This window comes from Grus americana, chromosome Z (genome assembly GCF_028858705.1).
Source record: "Grus americana isolate bGruAme1 chromosome Z, bGruAme1.mat, whole genome shotgun sequence".
NCBI classification, from domain to species: domain Eukaryota; kingdom Metazoa; phylum Chordata; class Aves; order Gruiformes; family Gruidae; genus Grus; species Grus americana.
In genome coordinates, this window is record NC_072891.1 from 13,137,523 (window position 1) to 13,153,338 (window position 15,816).

At 42.9% G+C, this 15,816-nt stretch overlaps 1 protein-coding gene across 1 annotated transcript in view; it reads left to right on the forward strand.

The window, feature by feature from the left end:
- Positions 1 to 221: 221 nt before the first annotated feature.
- Positions 222 to 15,816, forward strand: part of TARS1 (threonyl-tRNA synthetase 1) — a 38,139-nt gene continuing 22,544 nt past the window's right edge. Inside the window, exon 1 of the mRNA XM_054809651.1 lies at positions 222 to 783. Within this exon, the coding sequence (XP_054665626.1) occupies positions 265 to 783 (519 nt within the window). The 5' untranslated portion in view covers positions 222 to 264. The remainder of the gene's footprint in view (positions 784 to 15,816) is intronic.

Sequence of the window (15,816 nt, forward strand, 5' to 3'; positions counted from 1 at the left end):
CGCTCAGGGCATCCGGTCCCCATTTAATTGGGGAATGCCTGTCCCGGGGATGCCGGCACAGCACTGGTGTTTCCCCGTGGGTGGGGATGGGACATGACTCCTCCATCCAACAAGACCTTCCTTCCCTGGTGCTCCCACCACCCCAGCACCCTGACCCTGACCCCAGCCACCACCGAACGTCGTTGAGGAGCCAAGCCGGGCGCCTCGCCACCACTCACCCCTCTCGCCGGTCTGGAGGGCACGGACAACGTCGTCGAGGTCGAGATGTCGGCTGCTCTCGTCGAAGCTGTGCACGGCCATGTGGAAGGCCTCCTCCTGGAAGACCACATGGACGCCCTCCATGGCGAAGTAGCAGCTGCGCTCGGGGTTGCTGTCGCTATAGAGCAGCGTGGCCCGGCTCCACTGGTGGTGGCGGAAGAGGGCCAGCAGCATCTCGCCCATCTTGGCGTAGGCGGGGGCGACGCGGGTGAGGTGCGAGTACTCGCCGCCCTTGGCGCCGAAGCCGGCGGCCAGCGCCCCCGCCGACAGCATGGGGACGTCCCAGTGCGCCGCCAGCCGCGCCACCGGCGCCGCCGCGTACTCGCAGACGGGCCCCAGCAGCAGGTCGGGGCGGCGGCGCTGCAAGGCCACCATGTCCACCAGGCTGAAGAGGGCGCGGTTGCCGCACGCCGAGTCCTCGTAGGTGAGCTGGAAGGCGTAGCCGGGCGGCAAGCCGGCGCCGCTCTCCCGCAGGCTCCGCACCGCGTACTCGATGGCCGGCCGCACCCGCCCCAGCGAGAAGAGGTAGGCGTCGTCCTGCGGCAGCAGCACCAGCACCCGGATCAGCTTCTCCTCCTCCGCCGCCTCCGCGCCCGCGGGGCCGCCGCCCAGCGCCGCCCGCGCCGCCAGCACGCAGCAGAGGCTGCCGAGCAGCCAGGGCGGCATCGCGCCCGCCCCCCCCCCCCCCCCCCTCCCGAGACGCCCGAGCTCCGGCAAACTTTTCGCCCCCCTTTCCCGCCCGCCTCGAAATTGTTCGGTCGTGCTTTATTTCTCAGGTGTTTGGCGAATTCACAACCTGCCCCAGCCTGCGGGTTACGGACGGAGCATCTCCGCTCTGCTTTTCTTATTTTCTTATAGATAGATTATTACTATTATTATTAATAATTTTTTGCCTTCCCCCCCCGCCCGCCCCCCCCGCCGGATCCCCCCGCGGGGCTGCCGGGCTGCGCCCTCCCCGCTTAAGTAGCGCGGGAGCGGCGGCGGCACTCCGCACGCCTGGCGCGGCGCGGCCGGCTTTGTGCGCAGGGAGGAGCCGGCCCGGGCGCTCCCGCCCGCCCCGCCCGCCCCCTCCGGCGCCCCCCCCGCGCCCGCACACCTCTCCCGTGGCCGGGGCTGCGGGCGAGCTGGGAGCGGGGAGACCGCCGAAACCGCGAGGCGGGGGTGGGTGGGGGTGGGGTGTGTCCTTATCACGTATATAACTTATGGATGTATGTTCATGTACCGTCCTGCTCGGCTGGTGCCTTCCCTGCCAAGCGAGTCCCTGCAATCAGGCACAGGGAGTGAAGGATCCCATTGCAATTTCTTTTTAAATACTTTTTGGGTTGCTTCAGCCCGGTTAAGCTGCACTTTGTTGCATAAGGGAAGCATTTGAGCCCCCCACCCCACCCCCCGCCCCGACTGCCCAGGGGTCGGTGCTCGGCAGAGCTGGGGGATTTGGGGAAGGGAACGTTGCACTATCAGCACTGGGGGATGCAGGCAGCACCCTGAAAGGCTTTGCAGCAGGGTATAAGCAGGGCTGCCCGGCTCCCATCTCCTCACTCAGAAACGTGCCCATGCTCAGGGACCTGAGGGTCCCCAACCCTTTAGGGAAGCGGGCACTGGATCCCTGACCCCCGCCTGTAGCTCTCTGGGGTCTTTCTGAGATCCCATGCCGAAGAGGGCCCAGATGCAGTTTTCTGTTGCTTCCCAGCCACTGTGTCTCAAAGACACAATTTCATGCCCTGAGCAGCAGAGGTTTCCCCAGTGACAGAGATAATCTTGTTCTGAGATTATTTTCTTGGGAAAAAAAGAAAAATAACTTTTTTAATTGTCTTGACAGCATTGCCTAGTCAGAGCATGTGAAATGCATCCCTGTTCAGCTCTACTTACTGGTGGTAAAGCTGTTACGCTTAAGATTTTGTTAGTGTCCATTTAAAATGTACGCTCCTGTTCTGGAATAAAGTCAATGCAAAATGTGCAAAATGTTTTGTGAAAGAGGCTTCGGAATACCTGATGGTTTTTGACAGCAAAATCCTAAAGGATGGCTCTCTATGGAGTTTTCTGTGCCCGGTAACAACATGCATCCCCAAACCCAAAGCAGGGCTGCGGAGTTTGGTGTTTTGCGGTTACTCAGAGGGTACCAGGTTTGCATTTGAAAGGTGAGTGAACTGCTCCTGGCTTTACAGAAGGGGTTTGTTTGGTTCAGCACAGAGGTCATTGTCAGGGCAGTCTGTGCAAACTTACTTTTGTTGCCGCCTTCACTGTTCAGTCTATGAATGGGAAACCTGTGGTCCTGGGGTGACCATCTGCTCACCTTTAAGATGCCTCAATTAAAAAGAAGAGAAAGCTGGAAGCACTTGTGCAATGACAACTGAGAAGTGGAATGAAAACAGATAATGTGATGTACAGAAATAATCGTCAAAAAAATTTTTCTGGAGCATTTATCTAACAGGGCTCGGTAAAATAAAGCTCAGAAATTCAAAGATGGGTAGTTTCTCTGAGAAATGTGCCTCTCATGTAGTTTTATTTGATTACTGAATTGAACTTCAGAGTGTTCTTGAAGATTACATAAACATCCACCCTGGTGAAGCTGGTTTTGTATGTTCCTGTACTGCAAGTTATGTCAGGCATTTTTTTGTTGTAAATGACTCCGTATAACATAGCGGAGATTAAGCAGAATGTTACAATATACAACGTGCCAGCCATCTTCACCACAAAGCTTGCAAAAACATTTTCTTAAGACACATTTTGAAATGCTGACCTTTGTAGTCACTGCTTTATGGTGACCCTACAGATGTGTTTACAACACTGAAATCTGGATGGATCTCTCCTGATTCCCTCTTTCCCCCACCAGAATATCTTTTTCATTTTATGTGTGAGCTGCATACTCTCCTAGCTGTCTTATTTGAGTGTAAGCTGTGCAAATACCACGGAAGAGATAGCGAGCCCATAAATCACAGGGCTGCCATCCCTTCACACTGGCTGCTCCTTGTGAGGTAAAGTACTGCTGGGAATGAGTAAGAATGGGAAAAGGAGGGCCAAAATGAAGTGAAAAAGAAACAAAAGGCATCTAGCCAGCACTGTGTAGCAGTAGTAGCATCAAGACCAATTTTGATGCTTTCAGAAAAAGATTTGGCCCACAGTATATGGTTCTTACTCACTTGAGTAATTGCATTCAGCCTTACACAGTGTCTCTGCGGGCCCAAAGTGTCATGGACATTTCTGTTGCTCCCCTTCACCCTAAGCAGTTTTGTAAAGAAGAGTCCCAGCCTGTCATTGATTTATCTTTCTGAGCCAGAAAGTTATGCAAGAGAATTTACTTGTTAATCCCAATTCAAAATGTCACTTAATCCACTTCATCATTAGTTCACTTAGAGTATTTTCCATAGCTATAAATCCAACATTTCTCCACAGACTTTTTTTCAGCTACATAAATGCTTTTTAATAGGAACAAATTTTGCAGTTGTGAATTAGTAGCAGGTAGAATGTCTGCGGACTGCAGCAGGACCAGAGATTTCAGGCTGGCCCTTTAGGACTAAGGTCATTTCAGACACAGGCTGTTCTCCCCCAAGAAATAACTTACACACAAATCAGGAATCACTTGACTCGCTCCAGCTAGCATTAGCAGCAGTCTGCACAGCCTGCTGCAGATTAAGACAATTGTTCGCAGACAGGTTCGCTGAAAACATAGTCCCCCCTAGAGGTTGAAAAGATGAAATATTTTAATATCATCTGTACTGCAAATATACATTCAGACTTCCAAGTTCTTCCCTTGTTTTTCAAGAAATCTATTCTCTTTTTATTTCAAGGAATCTATATTCTGCTGGAACACACCTAAGGGATTCTTACTGCGACATGATGTATCTGGGTGTCTCTTTTTGCGTTTTTTTGGTCTTAGCTTTGTATACTCTTGTTATGCAAAAATGCAGTACAACTTTTAGGTGAAAATATTGCAGCATGAAAACTTAAGATGAACAGAACTGATGCTAAAAAAAATAAATGGAAAGGGGACATACTTGATCTTCTTTTAATTGACAGCAACCGCTGTGTAGATATGTATAAAATAACTACAAAATGACAAAAATACAAAGAGAAACCATGAGTATGCATACAATACATACAGTAGTAACACTTTGCATAACTCATTACTGTTGCTAGCTTAACAACTTCCACTTCACAGCACAAAGTAGGGTAAAGGTGGGCAGGTGGATGTCACTTTTATTTTGCAAATGGGGAGAACAGAACTTGGGAAGGCAAACTGTGATGTCCCAGAGGTCTAGGGTGATCCCAAGATCATCCCTCCACTACACTGTTTATCTTCACTACCACTGCTAAAATCATGGCTTGATGGTCCTCAGCAGTCACACAGTGCTACACATACCAATCCTTTCCCGCATTTACTGAAAGGTGAGCTGAGACGCAGACCCGTGAGAGATGTGCTGTTCAGTTATGTGAAAGCAAATACTAGGATGAAAAAGACTGACCCCCCACCAGTTAGTCGCAGATTCTGCTCACGCTCCCAGGGAGTATTTCAAAAGCACGTACTCTTCTAGAGCATACAAATTATGGGGCTAAAACCCAACCTGATCACTCAGTGTAACCCAGTCAGCACTTGCTGTGTTTCCTCACATCTACACGGCAATACTGAATGTGAGGTAATACAGTGAAAGACAACAAAACAGGAAATCTTTGCAGAGATGCAACATTCAAGGCAAAATTCAGGAGAGCTGCCATGGCTTACAGAAAAATCCTGCTCTCAGAATTGTCTCAGAAGGCCCCAGTCTGGCATAGGAAGAATTATGACGGATATGCATGCTAGAGACATACCCCAATTTATCAAAATTAGATTACTGACAACTGGTTTGAATTAGATCAGCTTCAGGAGGGCCCAAATTAATACCTTGGGACTGATAGGTATAAATCACAGTCAGCAAGTGTGTCTTGTAACAGTCTTATTTCTGTACCCCATATAGTTATAGCAAAGGAACTGGATCCATATCTTCATTTCCATCAGAAGACTTTGGAGACTCCCTGAAGCACTGCCCTTCACTGCATGCAGGAACAACATTAACGACCTTAAGCTAGAGATATTTCATTAGCTGTTCCCTGATACACTTTCAGTCACCTCATGTCTTCTCTCCTTCCTTTTCAGGGCCGTTCACCTGGCATTATGGCAGGGATAAATCAGCTCTGACATATTTTGTGTAAGAAAAAGCTGAAGATAGCCAATAGATTTTCTTGTGAAGTTGTGAGAATAACCTTATTTTACAGTAGCAGCCCATCAAGATAGCATGTTGGAATTACATTCCATGTTTTTTTTCCAATTAATCCCCTAGTCTGTGTGAACAATAAACTGTCCACCTTAGTAATGAATGTGTCTAAATATATGATACGTTGCCAAGGAAATATAGGCCTCATTCAGATTCATGTTAATTTTAAAATACAGAGAAATAGTTTTTCATTTATATGATGCCACTAAAATTGTCACAAATTGTATATAGAATTTTTCAGTTTCTAATAACTCTTTACCCATCTCAGGAAGGTTATCCTCTGATAACTGCAGGAAGAAACACTGCAAGTTCTATGAGGGACAGGCAAAATCATCTTTTGAAGTGTTTCAAAATAAGAACAATGTCCAAAAGATTATATTCCTACGGGAAGTTTATTTCTCTTCAGTAGTCCTACCACTTTCAAATCATAGTAGCTGCTTTAGGGATTACGACAAAGCACATTTTTCTTCCCCCCCCCCGTGACTAATATTAATGAAAAACTAATTACCTGTACTACTTCAGTCAAGGCATATCGGCAGCTGCACCAGTAACTTTGCCACAACTATGCTTTTCTTTTCCAAAATGAAAGAAAGCTAAAATAGACATGACTATGGAAAGTGTCCATAGTTTTCAACAAACACAGCAATAAGGTATTTTAGCTATTACAGTGTTGTTAGCTCTACCTACTCTAGCCTGCTTGATATTTCCCTTTATATAACGGCATTACATACAGCCATTATACGTAAACTGACACTGTTTTCAGCTGCTTATCATTTTAGTTGAACACTAACAGTTTTGCTTCAAGTTTTCAGAATGTGTGCCTACCATGGCATTTTTTTGTTGTTGCTCTTATTCTAACTTCTAACTTGGCCATTCCGCAAGCGATTAAGGAAATACTCATTGCCTTACACCTATAAAACAGTCTGGCAACTTCTTTTTGACTTTGGCCCTTCAGTCAGCAGGGCTGGGGGGGGGGGAGCCTGTGTGTGAAGGACAGGCACATGAAAAAGTGTTTGTGAATTACAAGGTTAGAAAGACCGATGTTCCGACAAGCAGTCCTACAAGCAGCAAAAGGTTAACAGCATAAATCCAAGATTTCATCTCCCCCACATGCACACCATCCCCTTGCAATTTGCTTATCACGTTGTACCTGCACTGTCCATCCCCAGCAGCTGAGCTTTATCCCCACCCCAACCCCGTACCCAACCGGTGACCCAATGGCACGTACACAGCGCCACAGGGAAGAATACACTTCCTTTGGGCCAGGACTTTGAGAGCCCTCGGCTGCTCCAGGCTGCTGGAGGAGGGTACTAGAAATAAAACTGGGAAGCCTTGTTTTGTTCTCTTTGTATAGTCCAGGGGAAAGCTGGACTGATTCTTCTGCCTCCTCCTGAGACATCACAGTGCTGGCAATTCTCCAGGGACAGCTGGGCACAGTGATTCCTGTCTGTGTCCTATCACAGATTTCCCAAAGCACTTCACATGCTTCACAGAAAGAAAACACCCTGGGAAACAGGAACTGATCCTTACATTTTACATTCAGTTTGGGCAATATCCGGTTTGGACCATTTTTTTAAATGTTTTTGACTTATAATAAGAAAGTAACCTATATTTGCATGGTATTTTAATTATAAAGTTGTGCTAAGGAGAACTTGGTCATCTTATTATTAATAGATGTGTATCTGTTGAACTCAATCTCAATCCAGCATCTGCAAACTGCAGCCTCTAAAATTATACTGGCAGCAAGCATCAGAACAAGTAAAGGTGTAAAAGTTCAAAGGCCAACCAGAAATCATAGCCTCATTTGTTAACATGGCCTTATTAAAAAGAACCAGCTGATCATCAATTGCCAGCATCGACTTTGAAGGTAATTAGCTGCCAATAAAAGCCAAGAACACCCATTCAAATGGAAGTCATTCCGTTCTCACCATAAAATTTGGCAGGTGGCTTGTGTGTGTGGTGTGTGTTGGGTGTGTGTGTTGTGCTATGGAAGAGCTTGCACGGCATTGAACCAGTGCCAAACACAGAGCCAGACAACGTGGACAAACACTCAGAAGGTGTGCAACGCTTGTGAGCTTCCCTGGAAGACAAAAGAGGAAATTTGAAATGACTGATCAGGCTGAGCATAATCCAGGTCGCAAGTGGAAATAAGAGGGTTAGGCCTCAAGGGCAACGGAGTGTGGCATTTCTCATAAATCCACAAATGAAAATGTGCACTGATCGTATAGCAGAGTTATTGATGTGGTGCAGGTGTCATTTCTGTACCACATACAAACAAGAGCCAGTGCTCTTTTGGGTTTATTGCAAATCTATGAGTAATGCAATGCTCTACTGTGAAAGTTGTTTTGCAGTGGTGTTGAGAACAGTTAACAGAGGCTGTAAAACAGAGATCTTCATTTTGAGCCAGTCCCAGGTGTTGGTCAATCAAGTTTAAGTTTTTTCTTTATTTATATGGGAATTACTTGTAAAACTCTAAGTGTAATCCAAGTATTAATTCAACCACCAACAAAGTTCAAGATTTTGATTTGCTTTATCTCTTGAAAATATTTAATGTGGTACTGCCACTGGAAAGCTATGCCTGATCAAGTGTTTTGTCATCAGCTGAACTTCAAGAAAAAGGGAACAGAATTCCCAAAAAGCATAAAACAGTGGAGTTCCACCTTTTTGCAGCAAGATGAAAATTACAAATAATCACCTGAAAGTCTTTGAAAGTCTTTGCAAAAAAACCTTCTTGTTTATGGGTTCACAGACTAAACCTATGCCTGAAACTTTGAGAGCAATGATGAATTATGAGGAATTATTGCATTATACTTTGGATGAAATCTTGTCTAGTTCCTATTTCTAGGTAAAAAATTATGTCTGTTTTATCTTTTCCTCTAAAAATCCCTAAACGACAGCAAAATGCAATGCACCACAGGACTCACATTGTCATTCTGTAAAAAAAGGGACCAATATCCTGAACAATGGGAAGCAGGCACCTCCAATAAACAAATTGTATCTCCGCAGAAATGAGAGGCCAGCTTGCCAGACTCCACTGAATTGATTTGAGCTCTAGAAGGTTATTCCTTGGAAGTGCTGGATTTTCACAGAGTGAAAGTTATCTTTGCTTTCTCTTCCATAAATAGTAAAGACTAAACTTCTTGTCATGGCTGTTCAAGGAGGAATAATACTTCTTGTCTGCTGCCTGCCACCCCGGACAACATGCAACATGGGCAAAACGCAGCTTTATATGCAGCAAATGTTATTTACATCAGTTGTTAGTCTTTTACAGCACATGCATGGTTCCACTGGAGCCTATGGAAGGACATACTGATCATCAGTTGATAACAAAACCTTCAAGATGACTTGTATTTATAAAAGGAACTATGTTTTTGTATTTTTTCAATTTAAACAAAGTATTCCCACACTTCCTCTGTTTTCCAAGTACTTTCACAGATGAGACAAATATTGAGAAAGCAATATTTGCATTCTCTTTAGAAGTGTAACCTTATAAAGTACCCTTGACTCTACAAAATGCACCTTCCTCTTCTGCCTAGGCTACATTGGAAAAGATTCACTTTCCTTAGGCAACAAATACCTATATTTATAGATAATATCTGGGCATAGATAATATCTGGGCATAGAACAGACTGTTTATGCTAACTGAACTAAATTAGAAGGATAAATCATCTTGGTTTGGATCAAACTGATGCTGTGATTTTCACTTTTGTTTTCATTTCCATGTCGTAGAACAACATCTGCAGAATTTGCTGCTGGGATTTTACTAATGTAAATACCCTGGACTCTTTCCTGGGCTCAGTTCAGCCTTGGATGGTCACCGCTGGTGTGCACAGGACAATGGCCACCTTGTTAATAATCTGCATTTGTCTCCATCAGAGAACCATATCATAGTTTGAGATAAGTAGCAAGTGCTGAAACACAAAGGTCTGCTGTACCTTACCAACACCATAGCAATCCTGTCCAGAGGACCTAAAAAGCTTTGTAGAGCAAAGATCACTTCTGCTCCAGATTTAGTAACTCTACAATAAATACCCATATTGCTTGTAAAAGAAATGTGAGAAATATTGTCACAGTGTCCCTCAAAAACAGAGCTGGGTCAGACATCCCAGATTCATCATCAGCCAAAGAGCCAAACTGCTGTTACATGTAATCTCAAGACACAAACTGTTCTGATGTGCTGCTCTCACATGTATTTCCATATAAATGGAACAGAAGTCTCATGACATAAAGAAACCAGACATCAGTGCTGTGGCTGCATGTTCAGCACTACAGGCAGTATCAGTTCACATAGTAATATCAGCCCAGGAACTGATTAAGAATATTCTAAGGGAAAATTTGGATTGTTTTTTAAGCCAGATCAGTTCATTGATATGGTTAGCAGTTGCGTTGACATGGCAGAGAAAGAGATGTGAAAGGACAGCAGCAAGCTGCAGAGATGGGAAGCTGGAACTCCTTAGACCTGGCATTAGCACTGAAATCTCTGTATGCCTTTTCCCTTGTATGTTAATTAATGAGTAAAACATGGGGAAAGCCTGGAAAAAAAAAAAATCACTTTTAATAGTACTGACAGATCTTGTTCCAGTGAGTTGATTTTTAAAATACTTAAAATATGTAATTATATAAAAATATGTGCTTTGGGAAATCTGTCATTTCCAGTTTATTAAAGCATAAATGTGATAAAAAAATGAATGTATGGACTTGGTGGAATACACATTTGTCATCACATCACTGGAATGGGAACAAATGAGAGTACTGAGAGAGGACAAAGGCTCCAGGAAGAGATGAGTGGACGGAGGAAGACATGGCAGAGTAATAAAAATAGCACAGAGCAAGAGTGGGACTGCAGTGGTTAGTAAAATGTTATGCACCAAACCAGGTCAAAAGAGATCTTACACTTAATGAGGAACTGGCCATTTCATACATCAGTTAATGTCATTTAATTTGACTAAGAAGGGTAAGAGCTCAACAAATAAAATGGACAGAGGTTCACAGGTTCTAGTTGCTCCTAGAAGGCAGGAACTCAGCAGTGCAGAACAAATCACTTCTTCAAGCTGCCGGAAGCAGAGGAAGAGGAAATGGAGGTGTCCTCATCCTCTCTGCAAAGACAGAGAGGCCTTTTCAAAGTGTGGCTTCTGTTTGCACACTGACAACACAGACCTCAAGGAAGTGACATCGTCTTTATGTGCAGTTTACCATGTATTTCCTAACACCCTACTTGTTCTTTCCTTTAGGTGTGTATTTTGCTTTTGCTGACAGCATGAGTAAGTGCTTTTAAGACATAAACGCGCGCACACACACTTGAAAATGTTTAAGTTATTGTCCTGTATGTGCACTTGTAGGCTAAGGTCAAAAGGACAGAAACATTTCTTATATTTGTAAAAAAATGCAACCTCTTCCGTGTCTTTTGCTTCCAAAGCCAACAGAAAGAGCAAACATATGCAATTGTGGAAATGTTAGCAGGAATTAGACATCTTTCTGAAGAAATAAGTGGTTTTACACTTAGTTTCTCCTAAATTTTACTGGCAGTTTTCACATAAGAAAACAAGGACAGAAAATATCAGGTTTTAATTCTTTTTTTCTTCAACTTTAATTGTTACACCATTCTTTTTTAATACGTGACAGAGTTTTTTGGAAGATGAGTTTGGCCAACTTTGTTCTCTCAGAGGCGGTCAGGAGCTGGTCCAATGTCGGCCAGAGCAGAGCAAGATCCCAATGTAATTTGTATCTGAAGTGGGACTGTTCTGGGTTTTGTGTACAACTGTTCTTGCCGAAATCAACTGGACTGCCACGAATCAGAAAAAAAAAAAAAAAAAAAGAGGCACAAAAATGGCTTGAGGTCACACTCATTCTGGCAGCAGCTGATGTGAAAGAAGGGGCTTTGGGGATGGGTCTCCAGCTCCTAGCTGGCTGGCTGGCTGGGTCCTGCTGCCAGAGCTTATTGCCCTTCCAGATATGCCAGGACAACTGCATGTGTAATTGCTGCTTACCCTCATTCTGTCAGTATGATTTGAGTGTAAAAGGTGTTTCTGTTAAATTAGGTCATTTGACAGAACCGGGCTAGGGAGCGTCTCCACGTGAAGAAATGCCAAGGGGCTGGAGGGGGTGATAATTTCTGGTGTTGTGGAGAAAACAGCTCCAGGTGAGCCACAGTAACAAATTTCTTATCCCATGGCACCTGCACCCAAGATGGCATATTGGGCTTAGGTGATCTAGAAGATAAAATAAACATGTATGTAGACAATATCTTTTTTACCATCTTTCCTTCTCTTGTGGTTTACTCTTGGTGCCAACATTAAACAGTACCCTTGTTTAAAGGGGTGATTGGCCCTGTGGTCTTTGTGAAAGGAAAGCTTTACGTGCAGAGCCTAGCAGCACAGGCTGTGTAAGTACGTGCCGCGTACGATGAACGATGCGGTGCTTTCCAGGTATGGCACAATCACATGAAGACAGAGCCAGAATTGCTACAAATAAGTGGGGAGACATCAGATATGAGAGCAATAAGAAGTGCAGCTAGCCGTAAGAATAATCGCTTTATTGAAACCAAAAGGTCTGCATTAGTATAGGCTGAATTAGTTTACTGAACACTTGTGCGATTAGATGAAACTGGCATAAATGTTTGAAAAAATATACTTAGCAGCTATCAGTCAGCCTGTGTTAAACCAGAAGGATATTTCAAGCTGATTCTATCCTGTGTTTGATTCTTGTCCAAAAATTCATTAGGTGTTACAAAGGAAGAAAGAGTACATGTTAAAAATCTGTGAACATGTCAAGATGAAAGGCAGCTGACAAATACTTTAAAATTTTGATGATTGTAACAAACTGGAGAGGTAGTTTGGAGTCAAACAATCAATTTAATAATGTTCAGTGCTTTGCCCTTCAGGAAAGTGTACAGAAAAGCAGAATACAGTACAGAGTAGTGCTGCAGAAAAAATTCTGCTCGTCCTGAAGAGCCATAAACTGAAGGCCAGTGAGCAAAATGATGCTGTTATATTAGCTGAAGTGCTGTATGTCAGGACTGAGCAATAGTCCCCTCTGCTCTGCAGGAGTGCTATGTTTGCTTTGAGCATTATTGTTCTGAGAGAAACACAGACAAACTGGAGAGTTCAGAGGGGAAGAACCAGTGTCTGGAAGCATGTCCCCCTGAGACAGGTTCAAAAGTTAAGTTTGCTCAGTCTAGGAAAAGAGAAGACTGAAGAGAGATGTTGTGGTCCCTCCGTATGGAACAGATGTTTTAAAGACAGGGATCAGTTGGGTTTTTTTCTGTTCCATGTTATTGCCAAGACGTCCCATCCCATTCTGCCAGGTAAACTATGAATAAATAAAACTTTGTATCTCCCCTCAGAATATCTTTTTCCTCTGATCAGCATCTAACAATGGAGTCCCTCAAGAATCCCTCTTCTGGCAGCTACCGCTAACTATGGAGAGTTTTCTGTCCTCTATCCCTGTAGTTATAAAACCCTGAAATGATTTAGCAGTTTAGTATTATTTTTAGTAAGATTCCAAATACTTCCAAGTGAAAAGGACACAAAGAAAAAAGCCTTTATATAACTTGTCACAAGTGGTTTGACAAAATTTACAGTTAAGATGTCCCTGTTTCCGTCAGCTTTCATGTCTGTCTGTATTTGAAGCAATGTTATTGGATTGTGTCCATGAAACATCATTAAAAAGGGATGTTAATGAAAAGATCACCAGGACATTTGAGTCATGGCTAAATAGAGAAACCGAGAACATACTTTGCGAATAAAATAATTTTCACTGGAAATGTGTGAAATTAAGTCATAACTGCAATGAAAAATATGGTCAAAGGAAACAAAACCCTAGAAGGCAACATCTGCTTTCCCTGTGTTGTCTGCCATTTCTCCCCAAAATTGTCTGATGGAGCACTTGCAGGAGAACCTCCTAATGCAAGAATGTTTTGTCTTTTGGTATTTGGAGATCATCTCCAGTGCTTTAGAGTCTGATGGAGATTACTTGGAGTAAGAAATTGAATTTGGAAAATCGATGGTTATGGACTGTACCAAACAAATGACTAGGAGATGCATCTCTTGCTTCTAATCATGTTATGCAGGAAATTCCTCCATGTGCCACGTCATGCCATGGTGTGGAGGACTCTGCTTACAGAGAAGACGAAGGAACAGTTTGGTCTCCATAACATGCATATCACTACTTCTTCTGGTAAGAGAATCAGGAAGGATGTCTGATGACATTAATTATTTTTCATGCTAATTATTTTTAAAATTTCATAGATTATGAAATGTAACTGTTTGTTGTATAGGTATTATGTAAATATATCCATGGCCTGCTGTTACAGGCACAGAAAAGACTATTGTCAGGGAAAAAAATATCAGTGATATCTATAGGGAAAAAAAGCTCTTCAGAAATTGGAATTCCATTATTAAAAAAATATCTGAAATAAACCACACCCTCAGACTTTAAATTCTGAAAGACATACTAAAATGAACCATAACGGGTTTTTTGTTAGGGAAAAAAGGTTACCAAAAAAGTATTTTGGATTCTGGAAAATTCCATGTGTGGGCAAAAAAATTTTATGTAGTAGAATAGCTTGGTGATGTTCAGTTATAGCAAAAGCTAGTTGAAATTTGAGTACAAAAACCAAGGGTGTGTCCAAGAACCAGAAGTTTGGGAAAAATGCAGTATCAATTGGATTTTTAATATTAGTTCATTGTAATAGTTTAAGTTGTGATTAAGGACAGTTAAGGACATGTGATTTTAATTTTTTCAGTTTATCACCCCTCCTCCTCAGTATATGAAACTGCTAACATTTTATTTGCCTTTTTAAATGACTCCTGTCTCACTGTTTTATGTTAACCAAAGAACAGGAAACGGAAGTCAGGAGCTCTGAATCCCCATCTCACAGCCCAGCCACAAGACTGAGAGCGCAGACCAGAGTGGAAGTCACAGATCTGCACAGGAAGCACAGCTTTTTCTGAAACCAGTATCCAAAAGAGATTTTAAACTAAAAACCAACAATGGTTTTATGTTTTTAAGTGCAAATCTTACTGGAAAATAGGAGTAACCTGCTGTCGTACTGTGAAGGGGTGGGCAGTTTATCCTAAAGCCAAAGGTTTGGAAAAGTATCTTGATTCTACATATGTCACTTGGGTTAATAATGTGCCCCCAAAATTACATGTATGAGCTTTATGAAAAGAACACAGGAAAGATCTGAGTTTAATTGAACACCTACTACTTTTCACGATGTGAGATAACAAAATATTGTTGACTCAGCTCTAAGTATGCTAAAACATTTTAGCCAGGTGAAGGAGGGGTAAATCTGAGATGCAGGGGAAGCAGGAGACATGAGTTATCATTGGTATGTTTATTACAAAGAAGCAGAAAGCCATATCTAGTTTTATTAGAGGAAAAAAAGGGAAAAAAAATCACTCAGCATCTCACTTCTTTTAAAGGCCAAAGGTTTCCTAGTAGGAGTCTGATGTTTTTCTGATGTCAAGGAGTGAACCCTGGTTTTAAGTTTCACCTAGAATTTGTTACCTATGATCCCAGCATTTATGACTATGAGCAATGAAACTGGACATCTCCTACCTTTGACCAAATACAACCTTATTGTGTTTTACTCAAAAAACATGCCTCATAGTAGAGAACAAACTGAACCTAAGTAATTTGAATATATTATCTCCACGGTTGCAGGTATGAAGAAACAGTGGCAAAACGGGCAATTGAAGAGGACCTGCACCCTGGGACGCAAGTGGGACAAGGCCGTCACTGCGCAGTGTGCTTCCAATCTACAAAAGGTCAGTGGGATTTCTGCTGTTGGTAAGGATTTTCTCCCTAGCAAGGACAAGCACGCATCTCTTCTGGAAGAAGCAGAAAAATGCCTGGTAGATATGGCAAACCCTTTGGCACCATGAAGACTACTGAACTACGTACTGTAGTGGCTGTACATGAAGGCATCGTGGATATAGAAACAAAATAAAACTGGTCTCCTTCTTTGCATGAAATATCAGGTTATTCTCCTAAAATGATAACTATGGGTTTTTTTAATAATGAGGTCACAAAAGTTGAAAAAATATCAAAAGCCAAGACTTAGATTCAGTTTTCTTAGCCTGTTCCAGTTTGCATCAAGACTTCAGTTATTTTCACAGGTATTTTAATTTAATGTCAACTTTATTTTTTCATTTAACTTCATGTGTAGTTAAATTTCTGAATCTACATTTCTAAGCTTGCTATACTGACCTTCTAAGAAGTCTGCTGCTTTGTTGTACTAGCCCAGGTGAAATTAATACAGCAGAAAACTGCACAAAAATATTTCAATTCTCAAAGCTGAGATTCC